Source organism: Aspergillus chevalieri, chromosome 7 (genome assembly GCF_016861735.1).
Source record: "Aspergillus chevalieri M1 DNA, chromosome 7, nearly complete sequence".
NCBI lineage: Eukaryota > Fungi > Ascomycota > Eurotiomycetes > Eurotiales > Aspergillaceae > Aspergillus > Aspergillus chevalieri.
The window spans coordinates 421,280-442,813 of NC_057368.1; the positions used below are offsets into that span (position 1 = coordinate 421,280).

Consider the following 21,534-nt stretch of genomic DNA (forward strand, 5'->3'; position numbering starts at 1 on the left):
GAAGAGCTTCAACCCCCTATCGCCAGTGCTGTCTGGACGTCTGATGAATCCACATCCTATCAATTAAACGCAAAGTGTCAAGATTTTATCACCCGTTATCTTGGACGAAGTCTCATTACCCCAGATGACCCTAATATGACACACGTTAATCGCAAGCTCCTGGGACTAGCCTTCACCGTAAGTATCATGACATTGATTCCGTCACCATCAGACAGAATCAAAGCGGGATCATATATTATGGGCCTGAGATCGGCTAACATATGGCTTACAGTACCCTTTTTTAATGCACGCCTCTCTAGCTCTGGCACTTACATATGACCGCCATCTGAATAGCTCCATAGGCTGTCGTCGCAGTGTAGAAGAGTGCTATCACTGGTCTCAAAGCACAGCTCTTCTCAACAGGCGGTTAAGGGAACCGATTGAAGCGAAAGATAGGGATCCAATCTGGGGCACTGCGGCTGCTCTGGCTATTTTGACCTTCTCGTCCCCTGATGCATGCACACCGGAAGAATCGTGGCCTTTAAAGTCCTCTGACCACTCCGGTTTGGACTGGTTACGTATGAGCAAGGGTAAAATGTCACTGTGGCACATAGTGAACCCGCTACGACCTGACAGTCTTTTCCACGTCATGGCGGCGACCTTTGCTCATATGCATTCACCCTTGCCGGAGAGGGGCATAGATGGTATACCAAGGGCCTTGGCCGCCATGTGTCTCCTCAAAGACTCATCTACGGCGAAAAACAACCCGTATTTCTATGCCGCCCACGCAGTATCCCAGATCCTGGACCTCCCGGATAGCGAGGTCAGAACAGGTCAAACTCAACTCTTCACGCGCAGTATCCATAGCCCTTTTGAAGATTTGCTCCGAAAAAGGGACCCTGTAGCGCTTGTGTTGCTGTATCTATGGTACCGCAAAGCAAGTCGCAGTATATGGTGGTTTGAACTTAGAGCTAGAGTGGAATGTCCTTCTATTTGCTCGTACCTACGGCTATACCACAAAGGGAATGTTGCGGTACAGGCATTCCTTCCAGGAGGTGCTCTCGGCGATAGATGGAATTAGTTAGGCTTTCGAAGCCTCGAATTCTTTTCCCTTTCGGTATTGTTAATATGAAGAAATGCAGCAGTGGTTTTTGAGCTTCCCACTAATTTCAGTGGTTGAGCGGCGCCACACTGCGGGTTAGAAGAGCATCGACATTGTGGGGTAGCAGTCGTACACCTTGGGAGTAGCAGGTTGGAACAGGTAAGGCTGTAAACGTAGGAATAGTGGCAGAATTGAATTCCGGGTGCTAAGTCAGCGCGAACGGGCTCAGTAGTTAGGTGTATCGATTGATCTACTGAGTTGCAGATGCTTTCAAGATGGCGTGGCCAACGTGCCCAAATCCTACTAGTGCACCGCGCTAACAAGACATCCGCAGCCCCGCAACCGGCATCACGTATGGAATGACCGACGGCACCCCCGTTGGCTTCGTACCTTCCCGCTCGCATTATTTGCAGCATTCTTGTGCTAAGTATCGATGTTAGATTCTGATCCAAGATTCGTTGTCAGACCCGAGGTCGGAGCCGCGCACAACCGTACATCTGGAGCGAGGACCATCACACATTTCCGTCATAACCTATTGTCCAATGGTTCAGTCTTTCCCACATCATCACATGAGACTGATACGATAAGGTCTGTAACAGGAACATTCATGAGACATAAGGGCAAAAAGAGTTCACTGTGTTCGTGTTGAGTAACTAATCATTGGAAGATTTGATTGTGGTTATGTGCAGAGGCCAAGTAGTTCGGTGTTTGAAGCTGGGAACAGGACAGCCAATGATCAGTAGCTGTAGCATGCCATTGGATTATAAGGACTCCAAAGGATTGAAATTGCGACGTTGGGTGATGGCTCACCTTCTCTATATAGCGCAGTCATCCAGGCTCATGCAACCCTCTTAACTTGCCCTAAGGCATTTTAACTAAACAGTTAGTACATACGACCATAGGGGGTGGAAAACAGGGCTTCCCGTCCGCTCAGCCGTACTTAAGCCATGTTAAGTGCGGCAAACCGTCAATTCTGCCCTTCTCTCGTTGCTGCTCTAAGGGTGATGCCTGGGTGAGCACTAGTTGGGTGCAGGTGATTGAGGTGATGTCTTTAGAGTCGGAGGTGAGCGTTGGGGTGATCAGTGGGTGAGCAGGGTGATGAGTGGGTGAGCATGGCCTTGCGAAACGAAACGGTGTCTTAAAAGACTATTTGGCATAAATGGGCTGTTGCTTCGCTTGAGCATCGCCTTTTTCTTCTTCGTTTTTCTGTCTTGTGTCTTTCTAGAGACAGTTCTAACGCTATTCATCTTTGAAACCTCCCAATGTCTTTCTACGCCTCCCTGAAAACCACCCAGCCCGCCGGGCAAGCCCATATGCCACAGACTTACTGCAAAAGCATCTGGGCAATACCTGCTCCACAGCTGTGAGAGAGATCCAGCAGATTCCCTCTGGCCTTGCAATCTAGCCCAAAGATGACCTAGGTCTCCACCTCCTCAGTGAGCGCAAGGAGGCCTTGGAAGCCCTTATACAGGGAGCCAGGGCAGAGGTTGAACAAAAATGAACTATCTTTGTCTTACCAAATGCACCTCAAGAATACACTAGCTTTGACAGGTTCCACACACCATGGGCGTCAGAAAAAGAATAGCCCCTGCCACCCAAGCGCACTATCGCCTGCGCGCCACGAAACTAAGACAAGAGAAAAGGCTAGAACAACTCAATGGCACAGAAGATGCTGACATGGGAGAAGCCCCGGAGGTCTGCGAGACCGCGACCGCGTCTCCTCGAGAGCCCACCAATGTGATAGGCTACGCCTAGGGTAGTACTTGGAACAGGTACAATCCTGTTGTATGCCCGATGTGTTGGGCATATATTTACGCGGACCTTTATATGCTAGCTTCTGACCTTAGCAGGCGTTCTTTCTTTCTCTCGCTATCGAATCCTTCCTGTATATAGCTAGATAATAGCTTTGGGGTTCTAGCCCTTTACAAAAAGGATCAGAAATGTTAATAAAGGGGGTTTGATCTCAAGAACCCATATGAACAGGAGCTTACAGTTCAGCTATTAGCCTTTGGTTCATGAATACAGCTTATTATAGCCTTAGGGCTCGATATGAAACTTAATAAAGAAAAAATACCATTTTTGAACCATATGCTGCCTGCCACTACCCTGAAGTTACAGAGTAATGGAGTGGATACCCAGCAATCAACGCCGAGTATGCAAGGCAATCGGACGAAACCTATCTAGTTCTTTGCGCTCACTGTCCCCCCCGATTCAACATCTTCCTTGTCAAACCCCTCTGTTCCTAATATACAGTTTCCGATAGATACTGGTTTGGCAGCTTGGAAGGTTCTTATGTCAGCTTATTTCGTCCGACTGCTATCAAAGGATAAAAGACGTACCAGTCAGGATAAAGAAGACCCTCGCCGGTTTGTCCGAATAGTTGGTCCATCCGTGGATTGTTCCCCTTTGAACACAGACGTCACCGGCCTTCATATCAATACGTTCATCATGATCAAGATGACTATAGATTGCAAACCCCATGAATTAGCAAGGAGGATACCAGGCCACAATGCTGAAACAAACCAGGTAATTTCCCCTTCATGTAAAATACCAAAATCGAGGGATTCAGTCCGATGGAACATCTGCATCCAGGTTAATGCCCCTCTGCCTGTACTGGTTGCAGGACGTTCTCACTGTTTTTGTGCGTGGTGGAAAGTCAACTACACGCAAGACAACGCCTTTCTGGTTGGCTAAATCAGTAGTACGGGACTCAACCGGATCCATCCACTTGTCGTTTGATTCGGGGAACTGATGCGTCTCATAGAGAACAGCAAAGTTGCATTTGATTTTGGTTGGCTCGCAGGGGATCACACTGTCCGCTAAGACAATGGCTTTGCCGTAGTTGTCATGGCCTGTGACAATGCGTCGAGGGTGAGGGAAAAGGTGCGCCATGTCGAGAAGATTGTTCTCCGAAGGGAAGAAGAGACAGGGATAATTTGAGATAATAACCAAAAACAACATACCGTACAGAAGGAAATGTCGACTGGTTTATATAGATATAGTAAACAGTTCATCGCTACTTAGGGTTATTATTCCGACCTCGGATTCGGATAGTTGTATATTCTCCGAATGGTGGTCGTTCGGGCTTCGCGACAACAGGCCATTGAACAAATTCGCCTTTACCGCGTATGGAGGTCCGAGCAGCACCCACGTTATGAATGGCTACAATAATAGGGAGTATCAACAGTATATTGGTTGCACTCCATTGGCATCTGCGCATTAGTATCCTATTTAAGTCTGACGGGTAGTATAATCCAGTCAGAAATGCTATGGTGAATATATTCAATAGCTTCATAAATCAGGTACGCGCCTGGCGGATTATGCGTGCCTAGTTTATGGGATCTAGCTCTAGGTATTATACAGGCAGAGAAGGTGCTCGATTCAATGAGAAAAAAAGGGTCAATTCCCGTAAGACCGACCCCATCACAATGCAAAAGGCAAATCAATACATGTTACTGTGGAATGATATGAAGTCGAGGGCCCAAACGGAAGGCCCCATCGATGATCATTGAAGAAACAATCGAAGCACAGCTTTCAGTTGCTGATCCTTTTTTTTTTTTTTTGAATTCTTCCTTAATGACCAAATAAATTCGTTCGATCTGGTATCTTTTTCCTCACCAGGCAATCTTTTCGGCTAATACTTCAAATGAAAATTCAATTAAACACTCTCCATCCTTGCTGAAAGAGAGCTACCGGCTCGAAGCCTGCATACTGTTCGAGCCCTTCGTCCCCAAAAGGCAAGTTATACCATGCATCATCTAGCGACACACCCGGCTGCTCGATCAATAACGGATCAAAGTCAATTGAATTTGTTTCCCCAATCCTGGAGCAATTTTCAGGAAGAGCGAGTGGATTCCGGGAATCTGCACAGGCTTCCAGCACATCTCGGCTTGAAGCAGGTTGGAAATCATTTGCCCAGTACATCGACCGGTTCGCTTTTTCGAAAAGGCGTACTCGCCTTAGGTCGGCAGGACTTCCCTGCACCGAATCTCCAGGATGCGTAGTCTCGTTGCCAGTCTGAATAGGCTCTACGCCAGACACTATATTCCGCTCTGCAGTCAACTCTTCCTGTGATCTGGAAGCTAGGAGCTGTCGCTGCAGAGCAGAATCAAGTTGTTCTGACTGGGTTTCGCAAATGTAAGTGTGTGTTGGATTCCCCATTAAATAGTCTGAACTCACAAGGAGGCCCAAAGTGTTCCAATGACGGCGAAGAACGTTAAGAAGGCGTAAAATTTCTCGCACGGCGCGTAATTGGCGGCTTTCAACCCGCCTCTCGGCAGTAGTAGCATGTGGTGTTTTGTCTTGACAAGAGACCCCTGTGACCAAAAGCACTATACCTGTTATAAAGGCCCCATAACCAATGAGCGGAGGTAGCTGTGTGACATCGCAACTCCTATACAGAAAGGGGGCCAATAGCTTGTTATGCAAACCTGCGTGGCGCACGACAATTTCGGCGCTCCGTTTAACCATTTCTGCGCCTACTCCTGGCCCCGTAGGTGCACCCGAGAAAAACGGAACAAGCATTGAGTGCAAGATTATTTGACACTGGTGAAAAAGAGATTCTGCAAGTAGCATCATAGGACGGGACCCAGGCTCTGTGTCGTCGGAAGCCATTAGATCTGTACTGGAACTTGCATCATTGAAGATTGATGTTGCTAAGTCTGAGAGACTGTTGAGAGAATCAATGTTAAGAGAAGGAGAAGACGCATTCCAGTCGGTCACTAAAAGTTGAGCCTTCGCCCTGAGATAACCATGACATCAGAAGAGGTTGGCCTTTGGTTGCGCACGAGTTTCCCTTACCAGACACCAATAAATTTCACCAGGATTGCAGCAGCAGGTTTGTGATCATGTCTTATATTAAGTCCAAGCGATTTCGAGTTCCAATGCTGGTCCATTTTCTCGGTCAAGATAATGTCACAGTGGTAACCAGTATCTATAATGTGAGCAGGAAGGGGTACCATGGCCGCCTCTTTCCAAGCTGCTCTTATGTAAGGTTCTGGCTCCATGCTGATACATGTGGAGATCCAGCAAGCCCAAAAGCATCGACGATTAAATTCGGATTCTAGTGATGAATACGCATCAGTGTTAGCATCGATCATCTGCTGATTGTATCCAAGGAGGTGGCAGGAACGATAGGCGAGAGCTATGAGCACAATAGTGGAAGTTTCCCGGATCAGCAAGACTGAGATAATATGCTGATCCAAGGAAAGCAAACTTACCAAGGCAAAGACTACAAGATCGTAAATTACCAATGCCAAACCAATATAGCTGAAGGCATTCGAGGGTCTGGGTAATAACCAGCGAGGGCTGCTCAATCGCGGATGACATGGCTTCCCGGACAGCAGAATTTGCCCATAGAAGGCCAGACGAACCGTAATGTCTTAGGATCTCCAGCTCGGAAACATCAGAAAATGCGTTCTCGTGTTCACAATCCGGATAAAGAAAGCTTTCACGATGCGTCAGCAAAGAGTTTAAACCATATATGTAATGGCATACAGTGTAGCTAATGCAAAGATAGCCTTCACGAGGACCACGGGAAGGTCTCCTTTAAGATATTCCTGGAAGACAACGCGTTTTTGGAATAGCAAAGACGCATTGTAGACTCGTGAGAAATATATCTCAAGTAAAGCCAGACCAAGAGCGCGAGGCGGCAAAGGGGGCTCTGAACTATCAGTTGTTTCTTGACGGGTCGACCTCATCTGCCTTCCATTTCCATTGGATCGAGACAATGTATTTAGTGGCTCAGATACGTTCGCAAAATAGCGAGTTCGAGTCCCGGTGTGTCCGTTGAAAAGCACGGGAGCTGTTCTATCAGAACCAGTAGCTTCCTCACCCACTCGTAAGTCGCCACCTGGAGAGAACGCAGCAGCGTCAGGAAGTAATGTCGGCTGAACGATACAGTCCGACAATCTTTGGGCTGGAGTGCAGCTTACGGGTTCATGAGTGAGGCTGGCGATGTCAGTTCGTTGCTCAAGAGGGACTTGGGAACTTTGGTCATCTGTTTCGCGTGTTTCCCGGTTACGCTGTGATTTCCGACCCCGACGCTTCGAAAGGACAGGGTACACACAAGTCGCTCGGAGCCGCTGACAGCGAGTGCAAGTAGGGCGTTCGCGATTACATTTAAGCTGTCGGACTATTTAGCATTGCGAAGCACAGCAAAGAGAAGATTGCATCACTTTTTGATTCCGACATCTCTGGCACGCCGTGATAGAATGCTGCCCAGTATTATTTGATCGACGCGTCTCATTAGTAAAAGCCCGAAGATGCTCTTCTCTTTGCTGGGTATCCATAGTAGTATACTATTATTCTTATTTCGAACTTGATGCAAATGAACAAACCGCCGATTTGTGAAAAGATCAAGTGAAACCCCGAGTTTCTCACCGCCTATCCAGTTAACTCTGGACGGTCTTAGGATAAGCCGCGATTCGGATTATTACGGCGGACTGAAAGTTTCAATGTTGAACGTAATCTGAGATTCATGACAGGTGCGATGTGACACTTAATTGTTGAGAATAGAATATTCGGACTGAAATGTCCAAATGGCCGAAGGCAGTCGTGGGGTTCTGATTTACTAAGAATCATAACTAGTTATAACCTTCGATCTCTGCATACTGCATGCAGAAAAGAAGGCCAGTTTCATTTTTCTTGAATTAAAACACTCATCTGCAACTTATTATTTCACTCACCATGCCCAACCCAGTTCAGAATGCTGAAACAACTGACGTGAGGTCATACCCTTACGTATTTCGGCAAAACGTCTCGGTCCCCCTCTCAAATGGTGGCCGGATTCGCTGCAACATCTACCTCCCGAAGACTGGGGCGATTGATGGGCGTTATCCAGTTCTGATCACCTATGGTCCTTACGGAAAGGACATACCCTATCAACAGTATGTAGAGTCCGCATGCATGTATTGTACGAACTGACCTAGATCTAGCTTTAATGCCGCGAGCTTTGCCGAGATAAATCCGGACCATAAGTCCGAACATTCCGCCTGGGAGACACCTTTCCCTACGTACTGGACTGCTCATGGGTACGTCGTTGTCAGAGCTGATGAGTTGGGCACCGGTCAGTCGCCTGGACAACTCGATGTTTTCTCAGCCACGACGGTTGATAGCTTTTGTGAACTGGTTGAGTGGGCTGCCATCCAGGAGTGGTCCACTGGTAAGATTGGGCTGCTCGGAATCAGCTATTATGCCGCAATTCAGTGGCAGGTTGCTGCTCGCAACCCAAATGGCCTAGCCGCAATTGTCCCATGGGAGGGATTCGCAGATCATTACCGCGACTTTTCACGGCACGGAGGCATCTTCTCGAATAGTTTCCTCCGTTTATGGTACGACAGACAGGTAAAGTCAAATCAGTATGGCTTGTCAGGCCGGGCGAGCCGTAACTGGGGCCCTGACACTGTGGATGGAAATCTGCCAGAGGAAGAGTTGAGTGCAAATGCTATTGACATAGTTGATCAGCTCCAATCGCAGCATTTCCGGGACCATGACCGATACGCAACTGTCAATTTCAATTTGGAAGACATCCGTGTGCCTCTTTTGAGTGTCGCAAATTGGGGAGGCTACCTCCTCCACTTGCGTGGCAACGTTGAAGGCTATACTTGGGCCAGCTCAGAATTTAAATACCTCCGCTTTATTACAGGGAGACATGATTTGCCTTTCTACTATCCAGACGAAGTTGAAATCCAGCGCAGCTTCCTTAATGCATTCATGAAAGGTGATGATCGGATTGGATGGTCGCGAAAAGGCGCTGTTCCTTCAGTTGACCTTGTTTTGCGAAGAGGTGACGTCGGATACAACGATCCGGACGCCGAAGCATTATACCCCCGTCGAAAGGAAAACGAATGGCCCATTGCGCGAACGGTCTACACGCCGTTATTTCTCAATCCTGACCAACGACTTACGGACAGCGAGCCATCTCTGAGCACCATCAAAAAAATCGCTTATAGAGCTCTTGGAGATCTATCAAACCCGCAGTTCATCTCCTTTCGCACCCAGCCGTTCCAGTCAGAAACGGAAATAACAGGGCATATCGTAGCCCATTTGAATGTTTCCATGAGCCGAGACTCTTGGAGTTCCGCTCCATCAGACATTGACTTGTTTGTTACGCTTCGCCATCTGTCATCCAGTGGCAAAGAAATCTTATATACGGGTACCGTTGGTGATCCAATTCCTGTGACAAAGGGTTTTTTGCGCATGAGCCTGCGAAAAGTAAACAATGAACATCCACATCACCGTCCGTACCGTCCACATCGCGATTACCTCTCGTCGGATGTCCAGGCTGTCATTCCCAACGAGGTATACACCGCCGATGTGGAACTTTGGCCCACCAATGTTGTTGTGCAAGAAGGAGAGTGTCTCGTCTTCGAAGTGAGTTCAGGGGACACTCCTGGGACTGGTATTTTTGAACATTGTGATCAAGTCGACCGGTGAGTCTTTTTTGAGTTCCCATTGAGGCACAATGTAGAATCCTTCACTACTAGAGTGCTTATCTTTGTTCGAATTGGCAGATCTCCGGAAAAGTTCGAGGGTACGAATTTCATTCATTTCGGACCGCAATATGTCAACTCGCTTACCTTACCTATCATCCCTCCGAACTGAACGATAGCAGGTCCAACTGTGACTTGCGCCGAGAACAAATAACCACATAACCTACGCAAAAGTGGTGGGGAATAATGGATAAATTGCTGAGTGATCAAATTGAACTCTGTTGGTTACTGCTAGTTTGCTCTCTATAACCGTTTCTTAGGTTGAACAGTCATGTATTTCAAAAATTTATCAAAAATGTATCTATATCTCGCTTGGTCAGTGTTTCAGGTTTGCTTGTAGAGTAGAACGTATGTCAATCAGACCATGATACTGTGGCAATCGGAATACGATGGGACAGGGTGTCCTAAAATGAGTGAAGTGAAAGAAAGGGTTACCTTTATATGTGAAGTGTCCTCATAGGTAGTCAGCCGATTATACAGGCTGACTATCCAGTGCCTTTCACTTTTATTCAAAAATGGCAACGACACTTGTATATAAGAGAATTTGGATTGAAATATCGATTGTCATCATTATATACATCGCTAACCGATAATCGTATATATTGTAGCGAACCTGTTGGGATTTACGTGAACCGCTCGTAACATACCTCGGAGTTCGTCGCCAGCCCTTCTTCACCTCCCCAGCGGCATTTTCAGAGTCGCGGGTGACGGTAATGACGATCCACATGCCTGCTTTGAACTCTGTTCTTATATTTATGCACAACTAAAGGAGTGAATGACTGCAGTGGACATCAACAGCCTGCAATAATTTTAAAGTGGTCCCAGCGCATGATGCGCGTCGGCCCAGAGGGTCGGACAAGGCAGCTAGACGGTTACGGACATCTTGTCATCAATGCATTTCCTTCATTGTCAGCAGTCACTTTATCCTGGGTGTTTGTGCGCTGGACTCGTCGTTTGATATTTTACCTAGTTCTTGACTTTGTCCATCTCCGACGTCATCGAGTGCTAAAAGTCTTCTCAGGTTTTATGACGATGACTATGGCTGCAGCACCTTCAAGAGCGAAGGATTCGCTCAATGTTGGACTGAAGAGGTGGGATTGCTCGTCTTCTCCCAGATCGATAACCCTACCGAAAAGAGCATTGTCACTGGCATCGCTGCGTCCCACGTATATACGTTGACATACATGAACAGCTTAATGTACATAATAGCCCCGATGTGTCTGTAGCCGAGTCGAGCTCAATTTTGCAGTTCTCAGAAGCACCGAAATATTTGAATAGATCAATCTATTCTCAACATCAACGTTCAAAATGGCAGTTCGCACTAGCAATATGGCCTCCCGGGACGAGCATCACGAAACTAAATTGATTATACCACCGAGGGCTCGATATTGAGGACGGAATCGGAGGCCAATTGGGTGACAATTGTGGATGTGGCGCGGCAGAAATGGTTCAGAGATGACAGGCGCTTCGCGTTCTGTGAACTACAACCTTGAATATATAGAGGTATCCGTGCCCAGCATTTTGCTAATCGGATCAAAGACTCAACCAGACCTTCCAACCATAACGACTGGGGAAAGGAATTATTTATTTATTGAAACTTTCCAGTCGGACACAACCAACCTGAATATCATCGGAATAGCTGGGCACTCCCATGCCTATTCTTCGACTTCGGTAACTTACTCACCAGTAACTACATTGGGCGCTGCTTGCCACATGTAAGAAATATATCTATATGTAATAAAAGTTCACCTTCGGGCAGATATAGATATCCTATTCCCCTAAACAACTGTACGAAGTAGATAATTCACACAGAAAATCTGATAACAACTAGGAAAAGCAAAGGTCTCCTTCAAGAACTGCGCCTGAAACGAGGCGTTTTGCTGAAAGTTGGGTCCGGAATACGCGTCAAAATGACCACCCGGTAGCATGTGCAACTTCTTCGGTTCTAGAGCCCGCGAATATGCCTCTAGTGCCAAGTCAGTGGGGGTGAGCACATCATTCTTTGCGACGGTCATCAACAATGGAGTTGGAGAGATGTGATGGATATGGGCGGATGGATAATATTCTCGGAAAGCTTCGACACTAGAATCGAAAAGTAAGCTGCTTATCCTAGTTTATAGCAAATAAGGAAACAGGCGCACGATTTCAGTGTGACATTATTGTCCCACGCCGTTTTTCTAGCCCAGCCAGTGAAAAAATCATAGCTGTCTGGCGTAGGAAGCGCCGACAATTTATGAGGATCCGCGTTGACTACAGGAACGTAACCTGCGTCTTTACCTGCCGCTCGATCCAGACGGTCTACCGGCAAAGATTAGAATACTAATTTGTCTGATAAGATCGCTACTTACCTTTCTGGAATAGCTCATTCATGCCATCGATAAAGTCAGGGCGAATGAGCCGGTGGAAGTTACTTCAGCCATCGACACAAGGGGCCTGGCTAAGCACTGCTTTCACTCTCCGGTCAACCGCCCCGACCCAGAGGACATGCCCACCACTATAAGAACTTCCCCATATTCCGATGCGCGACGCATCGACGTCGGACCGAGATTGGGCATAGGTAATGGCGTCTGAGTAGTCACTTGTTTGCTGAGAAGGAATGATCTCATGTCGGGGCTGTCCAGGCTTGGTGTCACTTTCACCGAAGCCGCGGTTATCATAAACCAGACAAGCCAAGTCAAGCTTGGAGACCAAGTATTCAGCGAAAGTACCTAGATCAATCTCCTTTAGAGCGGAGAAGCCATGGGCCATCACCAAACATGGTGCTTGAGATCTAGACGGGTTTGTCGGTCTGTAGAACCAACCTCGCAGGGTCACGCTGTCGGACGTTTGGAACGAGATAGTTTCCAAGGCCATTTTGGTTGATTCAGAGTGAACGATGTCGAGGTCCAGTCGCTAAGTTCCAATGTGGTCGATACAAATTTGCCACAGCAGTAGGGGCTTGCATTGTTAAATATCCATCTGCTGGCTGGTCGTGAAGATCGAAACGTTAAAGCCCATACTCTCCGCGCCGCTTGGGCTCTGCGTGTTGGGATTCAGGATCCGGGATATTGGTTATGAAGGAACACTCCAGGGACTCGGGCCGATTCGGTGATTCGGCACAATTCTCAGCAAAGGTAAGGAACCTAAAACACTCCGATAAAGCATCTTTTAGTGCTCTCAGACAAGCACGCTACTTCTGAGATCTTTTGGCCCGAAAGGCCGATGTATTCGGTCCGCAGTTCCCATTTAAGCGAAGGAAGCTGTACGATGCAAATTTGCGAATCTGGAGAAGCAGTTATGTCACCGGTGCGGTTCCGCATGTCCTCGAGGCGGATATTTCGCCGAGGAGACTCTAGGAAACCATATAGGAACCGGCGTCTAAGTCGACTCGAAAATCGAGAAGAGAAAAAGATAACTTTTGATTTCATTTTACTATTTCCATTATTGTTGTTCATACACGCATCTGTCAGCCCTATAGGCCGAGCGGCAGGTCCTGCGGGCGGATAAGCCGCCTTAATGGTAATCACTATGTACATCGTCGCCTTTATACTCATAACCTGATATGTTATTCTACATGTTGTATGTCCCGTGCTGCTGGTTTCGTTCTGTCATTCCGGTCACCAAGATCCATTGGTTCACTATTTCTATTTGAATCACAAACAACAACGATCACTCTCTAAATCAGCAGGCATTCTAGCAATATCAATAAGACACCACATCCACCAACATAAAATATTTTAATATTTTGCAAGGTCCGATGAGCCACAGGAAAGGTGTACTGCGAAAACACGGCAAAGATCGTGACAATGGTTACAGCTGTTTTAAGAGCTGTTGACCTTTCGCCACGTTAAAAACTGGTCAACTAAGGCTCCCTATTGATCATGTTAATACCGCGTTTATACCATATACATATACCACACACCTTTAAAGACCACGGGGTCACAGGACCCAAAACAAGTTCATCACCTTTTAGTTCACAACGCCTGAGTTGGTGAGTTCCAGCCCAGTTGGGAACCAGCGATACATCCATATGGTGCTTCAATATGGGTTTCCCTTCGAGGATTTCAATTTCATAAGGGCCTGAGTAGGCAAGATAATGGCGGGAAGCATCGGCAGCCTCTTTCTCGGCGACATCAAAAACGTCATTGTTCGTATATTTCAGGGAACCGGGAGCCATGAGCTGAGCAGACATGAATCCATCGGCTGTATACATAATATAACCCTGAACATCCTTGCCCATGGGGTATCCGTTTGGACCACTGCAATCGCTAGGCTTACTCACATAGGACACTAGCTTCCAGGTCCCGGTAAGGGCTTTGCGGATTTCCTCGGTGTTCGGCGCCATTAAGTTGATTTCGGATTGTACTTGTCAACGAAAAAGATAAGTTGTATTGTTGAAGATATATTGCTGTAATGAGCCACGGTAGGGTGAGTAAAAGACTTGGATTTCCCAATGTACTTATTTATATAGAATTATTCTCGTCCTGGATGGGAAAAAAAAAGAATGCTCCCGTAGGTTTTCTGTGTCCTGTATTGGTTCGGGCCGATACTATTCATCGCTGGCCGCCATCGTCCTATCCATCGAAGAGAAATCACCGAATCGGGTAGTCGGAGACTCAGCTTTTGTCCGAATGCCGAGCCTGGATTATAGGACTCTTAGCATACCCGCTACGAGTCAGCGGTCGACAGACTATTGCAAAAAATAGTGGTAAGCTCATCCTAGAGGTGGCTTCGGGTGGTACTCAGGCCTCCAGCATCTTCCAGCACGTCTTCATGGTTCAAGCCCCGGAGCAGAAATAATGCGAAAGTGGAACAATACGTGATTTTCAACCCCCCTCCCAAAGCAAGTCCTCTGCAACCAATGCCACCAGCGCTGAGTTCACTGCGATAGACTACTTCCTTGTGCTCAATGCCAGCGCACACAATTGCCTTATTCCCGTGAGTACGTCCACAAGCGACGTGGTCCGAAATATGGTAATGGGGGAGTATAACAGCACTAAAAGCCGATCACATACGTCCATGTCAAAACAATAATCCTAGTTGTGCGGAAGGTTACGTTTTTCCATCTATTGAGGATCTGTTTCGATTGATGAAACTCTGTGTTAGCATTTATGTTGATTAGTTTTACTCCATTCTGCTCGTCATTTGAGTCTCTGAACTGGCTCAGTGTAGTGTGGTTACTACGTACACTCATTAATGTTCACCTCGCCTATTGCATCCTCATCTCCATAGCTTGCGGCGGCCTCGCCTTTAGATCCCTCAACAGCCGTTTCCTCAAACTGAATATTTTCAGCTCGAGATTCACCTCCAACGTTCAGTGTGCTATCCAAGACGCCCACTGAAGGTGACAGAGAGATCTGCGCGTATGAATTGCTACATACTGGTGTCCTTCTTGCACTGATCTGGCGGCTAGTTCCTAAAGCCTCAGCGTGATCTTCAGGCAAGCCCAGACTAGTGGCCACTGGAGGGTCTATCGTGTATTAGAAAAATGGAACAAGCCGCTGAACCATGCCTACCTGGATACTCTTGCTCTGTTCCAACTAGTTCCGAGCGGTATGCATCGATGGAACACCTGCTGATGTGACTGCTCCTGCGTGAAGTCATCCATTTCGACAGCCGATCCATGATGCACAATTTCACGACCATCACTGTCATTGGTCTGAAGTTGTGTCGACTCTGCCGCCGAATCTACGTGTCCAAAATTAGTAAGCTATGAGGCGTGACCACTGTAGGTCAAGCATACCAACTGTTGAGGGCGCGTTCTGGCTCAAAAATACATCCTTGATGTTCTCATCCTGGTGGCCAAGGCCCAAGATACATGCTAGGATCGATAGTTTCTGAGGTCTTCCCTTTACTTTGTGCTGGGCTTTCTAGTCTTGCAATAAGAGTCGCTGATTCATGATCTTGGCTCCAGATGCTGGGCATCGCATGCATTACATGAACTTCTCCGGCAGATGAAGCATGAGAGAAATTATTGCTTGGTATGATTGTATCATTCTTGTGATCTCTGCTCATAGGGTTCTTGCAAGCATGCTGATAATCATTTTACTTTTCATGGCCTCCTTCATTTGGGGTTTCGTAGGAGCGTGTAGAATGCGTGTTTGAAGAGGTTCTGGCCGCAAGGGGGAAGCTTGTTAGAGCCGATGCGAAGATTGATGTTTTCGGAGTGGCCAAGGGGAGTTTGGCTGCTGTTCGGTACTTGTCCGAGTAGCACCTACCCCCTCACTTCCCAATTTTTATCCGCTTCCTTTTCCGTTTTATGAAGGAAGAGGGTTGCACTGACATTGAACAGAGAAAAACTGGCGTCCCTTCATCTCAGCGATGTGTCTCACCAGCCCATTACATTTCACACATATCCACCTCGCCGAATCCGACCCCTCATCCCCGGACTCGTTCGCGGCCTTTGTCGCTTCCCGCTGTCGCGCCTACGTCCTGTCTGAGGAGCCCCTCGGCGTACCTGTGGAGGGTATCCGCCAGCATGGCTGTAACTGCTACGCGTCCGGGGAAGCATTGAATATCGAGTGCATTATGCCGAGGGCTTGGAAAGCTATGCTTGAATGGCTGGAGAGGGTGCATGCTGATCCGGACTATTATGAGACGAAACTGGTGGTCAAGGAGGTTTCGATTGATGAATTGGATAAGTTGAAGGATTTGGAGGATGATGATAGTAATGAGGAGGCTGGGGAGACTGAGGGTTGATGGGATGGAGTTACATAGACTCTTTATTCAGGCTGGGGGGATGGGAATTGGCTACATGGACAGTTAACTGCTCATTATCATCCTTGATTTTAAGGAATATATTTCCATTCCATACCATACAAAGAAACGGCCAATTGGGCAGGCATTAATCTCCTCATCTCCATGCAAAACCATGGCAAGCCTCTCGATGCCCAGACCGGAGAGGTGAGCGGATTACTATTGCTAATAATCCTAGGTTTGGTTAGTCAAGGTGTGAGCTCTTATCCGAGATATTCAGCCAAGAAATGGAGCTTTCTAGGCGCCTAGTATTAGAGGATAGTCGTGCAGCTTGTGCTATTCATCATTCGTTCGCCATATTAAATAGATGATATCAAGCCAAGTCGAGCAATGGAGACGGTGAATAGTAAAAATTCTTGGCATTTCATGACGTATAGAAGGGTTCATTTGCCGAGAGAGAGAAAGAGAGAGAGAAAGAATCGGAGATGTCTGAAGAAAGAGAGATATATATAGCTTTGACAGAGGGACAACCAATTCTGACAGACTACCGCCATCCCCAGAAAATATTGAGATCTCGGGACCTCTAGATGATCCCTCCCTAATGGGGAAATTGCGGCTATAGCAATCAGCATAATGTTTATAGGTTTAACAAGAGTTTTGTATTTTTATAAGATTTAATTTAGAATATTCGGCTTGGCACTATGCATAAATAGCTCTCACTAAGCCCCTAAGGCCATACCTAGATAGAAGATATTTTGAATGCAGCAAGCACTTTTAAAGGCTAGTTTTGATCTGTCAAAATCTGAAAATATGGTTCTATTCAGTGGGCGGTTATTTATATACATTCTGACTTTCTTCTGTTGGATATCAATCATATCTGACCAACTATTGACCACGGCGACAAACTCCTCCTCCTCCTCAATCACCGTATTGGCTTCCTCTCGTGCTGTCATCTCCGGCCAGTTGACCCCTGCTACGATTGTAATTTCTCGTGCGACTGGAAAGATTACCGCCGTCTATGATTCCGTTCTCTCCGCTACCGACTTCCCCGAGGGGACCCCATATACCGACCATTCCCCTTACGTCCTCCTCCCGGGGTTGATCGACACTCATGTTCACCTCAATGAACCGGGCCGTACAGAATGGGAGGGCTTTTACACGGGCACCCAAGCCGCTGCTTTTGGCGGGGTCACCACCGTCGTGGATATGCCTCTGAATGCCATCCCACCCACCACGACTGTTGCGAACCTGAAAGAAAAAGTCGCAGCAGCCCAGGGCAAACGCTGGGTAGACGTTGGCTTTTTTGGTGGTGTCATCCCCGGCAATTCTCATGAACTTAAAGCCCTTGTCCATGAAGGTGTCCGTGGCTTTAAAGGATTCCTAATAGATAGCGGCGTAAATACCAACCTAAGTGTACTCTGTGATACTGCAGCGCTTACTCCCTCTAGATTGATGAATTCCCCGCTGTCAATACGGAAGATATCAAAAAGGCCATGGCTGAATTGGCCGACGAACCCACAACGCTCATGTTCCACGCGGAAAAGGAACCTCACGAGCAACCCCTCCCACCAACCGGACCCGTGGACGACTATTTGACTTACCTGGAATCCCGCCCGTCAACCTACGAGACTAATGCCATTGCAGAGGTCTTGTCCCTGGCCCACCTGGCGCCCCAACTCGCCCTGCATATCGTCCATCTTTCCGCCATGGAGGCCATTCCGATATTGCGCGAAGCCCGCGCACAAGGCGTGCCCATCACTGCAGAGACTTGCTTCCATTATCTCTCCTTGGCCGCCGAACAGATCCGCAACGGTGACACCCGCTACAAATGTAGCCCGCCCATCCGCTCCCAAGCGAACCAGGATGCCCTGTGGGCCGAACTAGCGCGATACCCCGACGACGGCGTGATCCAGACCGTCGTCTCGGACCATTCGCCCTGCACGCCGAATCTCAAGCTCCTCCCGCCGCACATCCCTCCCACCACGGATGCTCCATCCCACAACGGCAGCTTCCTCACAGCCTGGGGAGGTGTCTCTTCTGTCGGTATGGGACTCCCGATCCTGTGGACCGAATTCAGCCGCAGGAATAACCTGACCTTCGCGCCAGAGGGCGAGAATACGAACCGTGCCCTCCAGGATATCGTCCGGCTCTGCTGCATGAATACCGCCGCCCAGGTGGGTTTGGAGAAGCAGAAGGGTGACCTGGCCGTCGGAATGGACGCGGATATCTGCATCTTCGACGACACCGCCGAGTGGGTTGTCGACCCATCTACCATGCTGTTCCGGAATAAGATCTCGCCGTATCAAGGCCAGAAACTGAGGGGTGTTGTTCGGGAGACTTGGCTCCGGGGTGAGCGAATATTCACCCGTGCTGCTGGATTCAGCGATGACAGGCCGTCGGGCAAACTCCTGCTGGAGAAACGGGCTAAACGGACTTGAACTTTCTCATCTGTTGGTGCCTTGATAACACGGTATAACCCAAACCGAGGCAGCTTGTTATGATCATCAGTGACTAGATACTAGATTGGATGAGATACACAACGTTATTATATGACAAACCTACTATGAGGGAAGAAACAGGCATATGGCAGATTGGGATGAGAGAAAGCTAATCAATATGAAGCTATGAATCCCTATGGAAATTTCTATCTCAGGAAGAAGTTCAAGATGAGGAAGTCTTCCACAAAAGGGAATGTAGAGCGGCACGGTCGGGGTTGTAGATAATCCGGCAGCGATACTATTGGATCCGGAGATTGAGAGAGGAGCTGTTATGAAGCTATATGGATAGAATAGAATGTGTTATTGTATCATCTGGTAATCGTCCAGGGAGTTGATCTCTATTCTGAACCAGAATCAGGGAGAACTGCTATCTACGTGTGGTGGAGCTCGTGAAAGCGATCCAATAATATCTATGTACATCGTCGCCTTTCTACAAACATCCTGATATGGAATTCCGCATGTTGTATATCCCGTGCTGCTAGTTTTAGTACTGCTGTTCCCATAGCCACGAAGATCCATGGGCTTGTTGGATACTACCTCGTTTCCTTCCTCCTAGCCCAGCCCGTGACACCCCGGCTGTCTGTTTACTCCAGTAAACTTCGGGTCTTGCAGTCTCCATTTCCCACTCAACGTAGCGCTGCTTTTTGCTCAGTGATTGATCCAAGAGCTTGGGGTGAAGGTAGAAGTGCGTGTGCTGCGCTCTCCATAGAAGATAGATCAGCCTTCTGGAGCATGGTATGAGACTAGGATGGAAGCATTTACCATAAAGTAGTTGCTCGCTGATAGGTTGTCCCAAGCTCTGAATTAGTATTTCCTTGAGGTTTCTCCTCCGTATATACACTACTACAGATCCGATAAGAAAAGACTAGTGAGGGAATTCGGCACGTGGAACTAGAAAACATGACAATCGTTACGCTGAAAGCTCTGGTTGATCAGGATGACGAAGTCGTTTCAATTAAACTAGGCAATATTAGAATTATTCACAAGTCACCAAGCTCATTGATTATCAAGCCGATCTAACTCAGTTCCAGATCCCACGAACAATATTCATCGTCATTCCAATCATAAGATGAAGTTGCTCGACACCATGTTTCCCAGTCAATGATGTAGCTATAGCAGCAGGCAATTGTAAGCTTGATGAACGAAGAATCATCCAGTACTATAGATACTTACCATATCCCTTTCTCCTCATTCCAAATGAGATTCCGGGCACCTTGATCCAGGTTCACAAAGTTATGGTTCAGACACTCGCTGGAGAAAACTGTAAGTTATTGTTATCAAGTAGACAATCATATACACTCACATGTATGATCTTTTGAAAGCTGTTCGCAGTCTTTGCTGTTGTTCATTGCTTAGGCTGTCAATCAACTCCGGTGAGAGTGTTCTCCCCTCGAGTTTCTCCATCACAATGTAGTCCAGAAACCCGCCAGGGACCCAGTCATTGCGGTCTTGATTTTCATGCTTCCAGGCTCTAAATTTCGGGGTGCAAAAACATTTAGCCTCAGTCAGGTCCTTAAGAGCTTTGATTTCTCGCGAGGTTTGACCACGTGTATCCGGTCGTGCTTGTAAAGCCCTCATTTTAGGAGAACTGGATTCCGCCCCAATATAAGGGATCCTATAATATCAATTAGATAGACATACACTTATCAAGAGGAGGTGAGCGTACTGCATTCGAATTTTCATGTATAAATGCCTTCTTCCCCTTTCTTTTCGCCTTAGCGATACGACCTTCTTTAGATTGCCTTCAATCCTGTTTATCCTGGTCAGCATCAACACTGTGAACCATGGCCCATATTCCCTTGACCGGCAAAGATATCGTCCAACAGCCTCTTCGGAATATACTCGTCCCATAAAAGAAATACCGTACCCAATCCAAATCAACCCACAGACTTTGGTTTGTATCTGTCACGAGCTCGGAATAGTATATTATAACGAACTGAATTCCTATCTAGACTATTGTAGCCATCGACGAGAATATAGAATCTGGAGAAGAAAGAAGAAGAGGAAATCTATCTAGGTAATGAAGAAGCGCTTGCCGACACATGACGCACCGCGTTCTCTGAGTAGTCGATTGGCCATATCTTCAACATGGCAAAGCCGAGGAGGGAATGCTCGTGCATCCAGGTCAAGGATATGTTGAACAATTACCGTCTCTTCTAAGTCAGTGAGTTTCCGCGATTTAGGCTTGATATCGCGCTGTGATGCCATTCCTTTGAGTCGCCGACTCAGAGTTGCATGACTGACTGAGTAGATCTTTGCGGCAGCTCGGGCACTTGAATTTGGGTTGCTTCGGATAGCTTGGACAGCTAAGATTACTTGGTTTTCTTTTTTTGATAATTCCATTTTTTGTTGGTGAGGGAAAACGCGGTTGAATGTTGGTGATCGCGTCGCGGCGATTTGGTGTCTCACTCGCTTATCTGTCTCACCCGCTTATCATGCACGTTATCGTAAAACCTTATAATAAGCTACAACTGTTGAGGTTACAGCCGACCTGAATCCTGGATATCAAGATGTGAAATATTGATTTTAGTATGTGTTTTGAGGTGGCCCGCTCGGTTGGGTGGCCCACTCGCTTGTGAGTTACGCTAGTTAACGTAATCCACAACCGAGCGGGCCATCTCCCGACGGTGGTCAAAATGTTGAAGTCAATAACACAACAAAAAATGGCATTTATTACAAAAACTAAGCTCTATTGCGATTAGGACATTGCAATCCTCTATGCCCAATAATACGACAATCACTGCACCGTGGTGGTGCCCGTACAGGTGGTTGGTTTGCTGTCGAAGCA

General features: G+C 47.3%; 9 protein-coding genes across 9 annotated transcripts; 4 read left to right on the plus strand and 5 right to left on the minus strand.

Annotated features, from left to right (window-relative positions):
• Positions 1–2,644: 2,644 nt before the first annotated feature.
• On the plus strand, positions 2,645–2,836 carry ACHE_70137S (uncharacterized protein; the record flags this gene model as incomplete). Its single annotated transcript, XM_043282437.1, has 1 exon — positions 2,645–2,836. One exon carries the CDS (start codon positions 2,645–2,647, stop codon positions 2,834–2,836), a length of 192 nt encoding a protein of 63 aa, XP_043139816.1.
• A 425-nt stretch (positions 2,837–3,261) lies between these two features.
• ACHE_70138A (cupin domain-containing protein) lies at positions 3,262–3,973 on the minus strand (the record flags this gene model as incomplete). The annotated part of the gene is made up of 4 exons (XM_043282438.1): positions 3,262–3,359; positions 3,421–3,542; positions 3,605–3,663; positions 3,716–3,973. 4 exons carry the CDS (start codon positions 3,971–3,973, stop codon positions 3,262–3,264), a joined length of 537 nt encoding a protein of 178 aa, XP_043139817.1.
• Positions 3,974–7,768: 3,795 nt separating this feature from the next.
• On the plus strand, positions 7,769–9,517 carry ACHE_70139S (uncharacterized protein; the record flags this gene model as incomplete). Its single annotated transcript, XM_043282439.1, has 2 exons — positions 7,769–7,968; positions 8,017–9,517. The coding sequence occupies 2 exons, from the start codon at positions 7,769–7,771 to the stop codon at positions 9,515–9,517; spliced, it is 1,701 nt and encodes a 566-aa protein (XP_043139818.1).
• Positions 9,518–11,985: 2,468 nt separating this feature from the next.
• On the minus strand, positions 11,986–12,426 carry ACHE_70140A (alpha/beta hydrolase; the record flags this gene model as incomplete). Its single annotated transcript, XM_043282440.1, has 1 exon — positions 11,986–12,426. The coding sequence occupies one exon, from the start codon at positions 12,424–12,426 to the stop codon at positions 11,986–11,988; it is 441 nt and encodes a 146-aa protein (XP_043139819.1).
• A 947-nt stretch (positions 12,427–13,373) lies between these two features.
• ACHE_70141A (lipocalin-like domain-containing protein) lies at positions 13,374–13,897 on the minus strand (the record flags this gene model as incomplete). The annotated part of the gene is made up of 2 exons (XM_043282441.1): positions 13,374–13,424; positions 13,475–13,897. 2 exons carry the CDS (start codon positions 13,895–13,897, stop codon positions 13,374–13,376), a joined length of 474 nt encoding a protein of 157 aa, XP_043139820.1.
• An 835-nt stretch (positions 13,898–14,732) lies between these two features.
• ACHE_70142A (uncharacterized protein) lies at positions 14,733–15,177 on the minus strand (the record flags this gene model as incomplete). Its single annotated transcript, XM_043282443.1, has 2 exons — positions 14,733–15,022; positions 15,069–15,177. 2 exons carry the CDS (start codon positions 15,175–15,177, stop codon positions 14,733–14,735), a joined length of 399 nt encoding a protein of 132 aa, XP_043139821.1.
• A 696-nt stretch (positions 15,178–15,873) lies between these two features.
• On the plus strand, positions 15,874–16,251 carry ACHE_70143S (uncharacterized protein; the record flags this gene model as incomplete). The annotated part of the gene is made up of 1 exon (XM_043282444.1): positions 15,874–16,251. The coding sequence occupies one exon, from the start codon at positions 15,874–15,876 to the stop codon at positions 16,249–16,251; it is 378 nt and encodes a 125-aa protein (XP_043139822.1).
• An 807-nt stretch (positions 16,252–17,058) lies between these two features.
• ACHE_70144S (uncharacterized protein) lies at positions 17,059–18,686 on the plus strand (the record flags this gene model as incomplete). The annotated part of the gene is made up of 2 exons (XM_043282445.1): positions 17,059–17,643; positions 17,697–18,686. The coding sequence occupies 2 exons, from the start codon at positions 17,059–17,061 to the stop codon at positions 18,684–18,686; spliced, it is 1,575 nt and encodes a 524-aa protein (XP_043139823.1).
• Positions 18,687–19,762: 1,076 nt separating this feature from the next.
• ACHE_70145A (uncharacterized protein) lies at positions 19,763–20,324 on the minus strand (the record flags this gene model as incomplete). Its single annotated transcript, XM_043282446.1, has 3 exons — positions 19,763–19,856; positions 19,920–19,997; positions 20,050–20,324. 3 exons carry the CDS (start codon positions 20,322–20,324, stop codon positions 19,763–19,765), a joined length of 447 nt encoding a protein of 148 aa, XP_043139824.1.
• Positions 20,325–21,534: the final 1,210 nt, after the last annotated feature.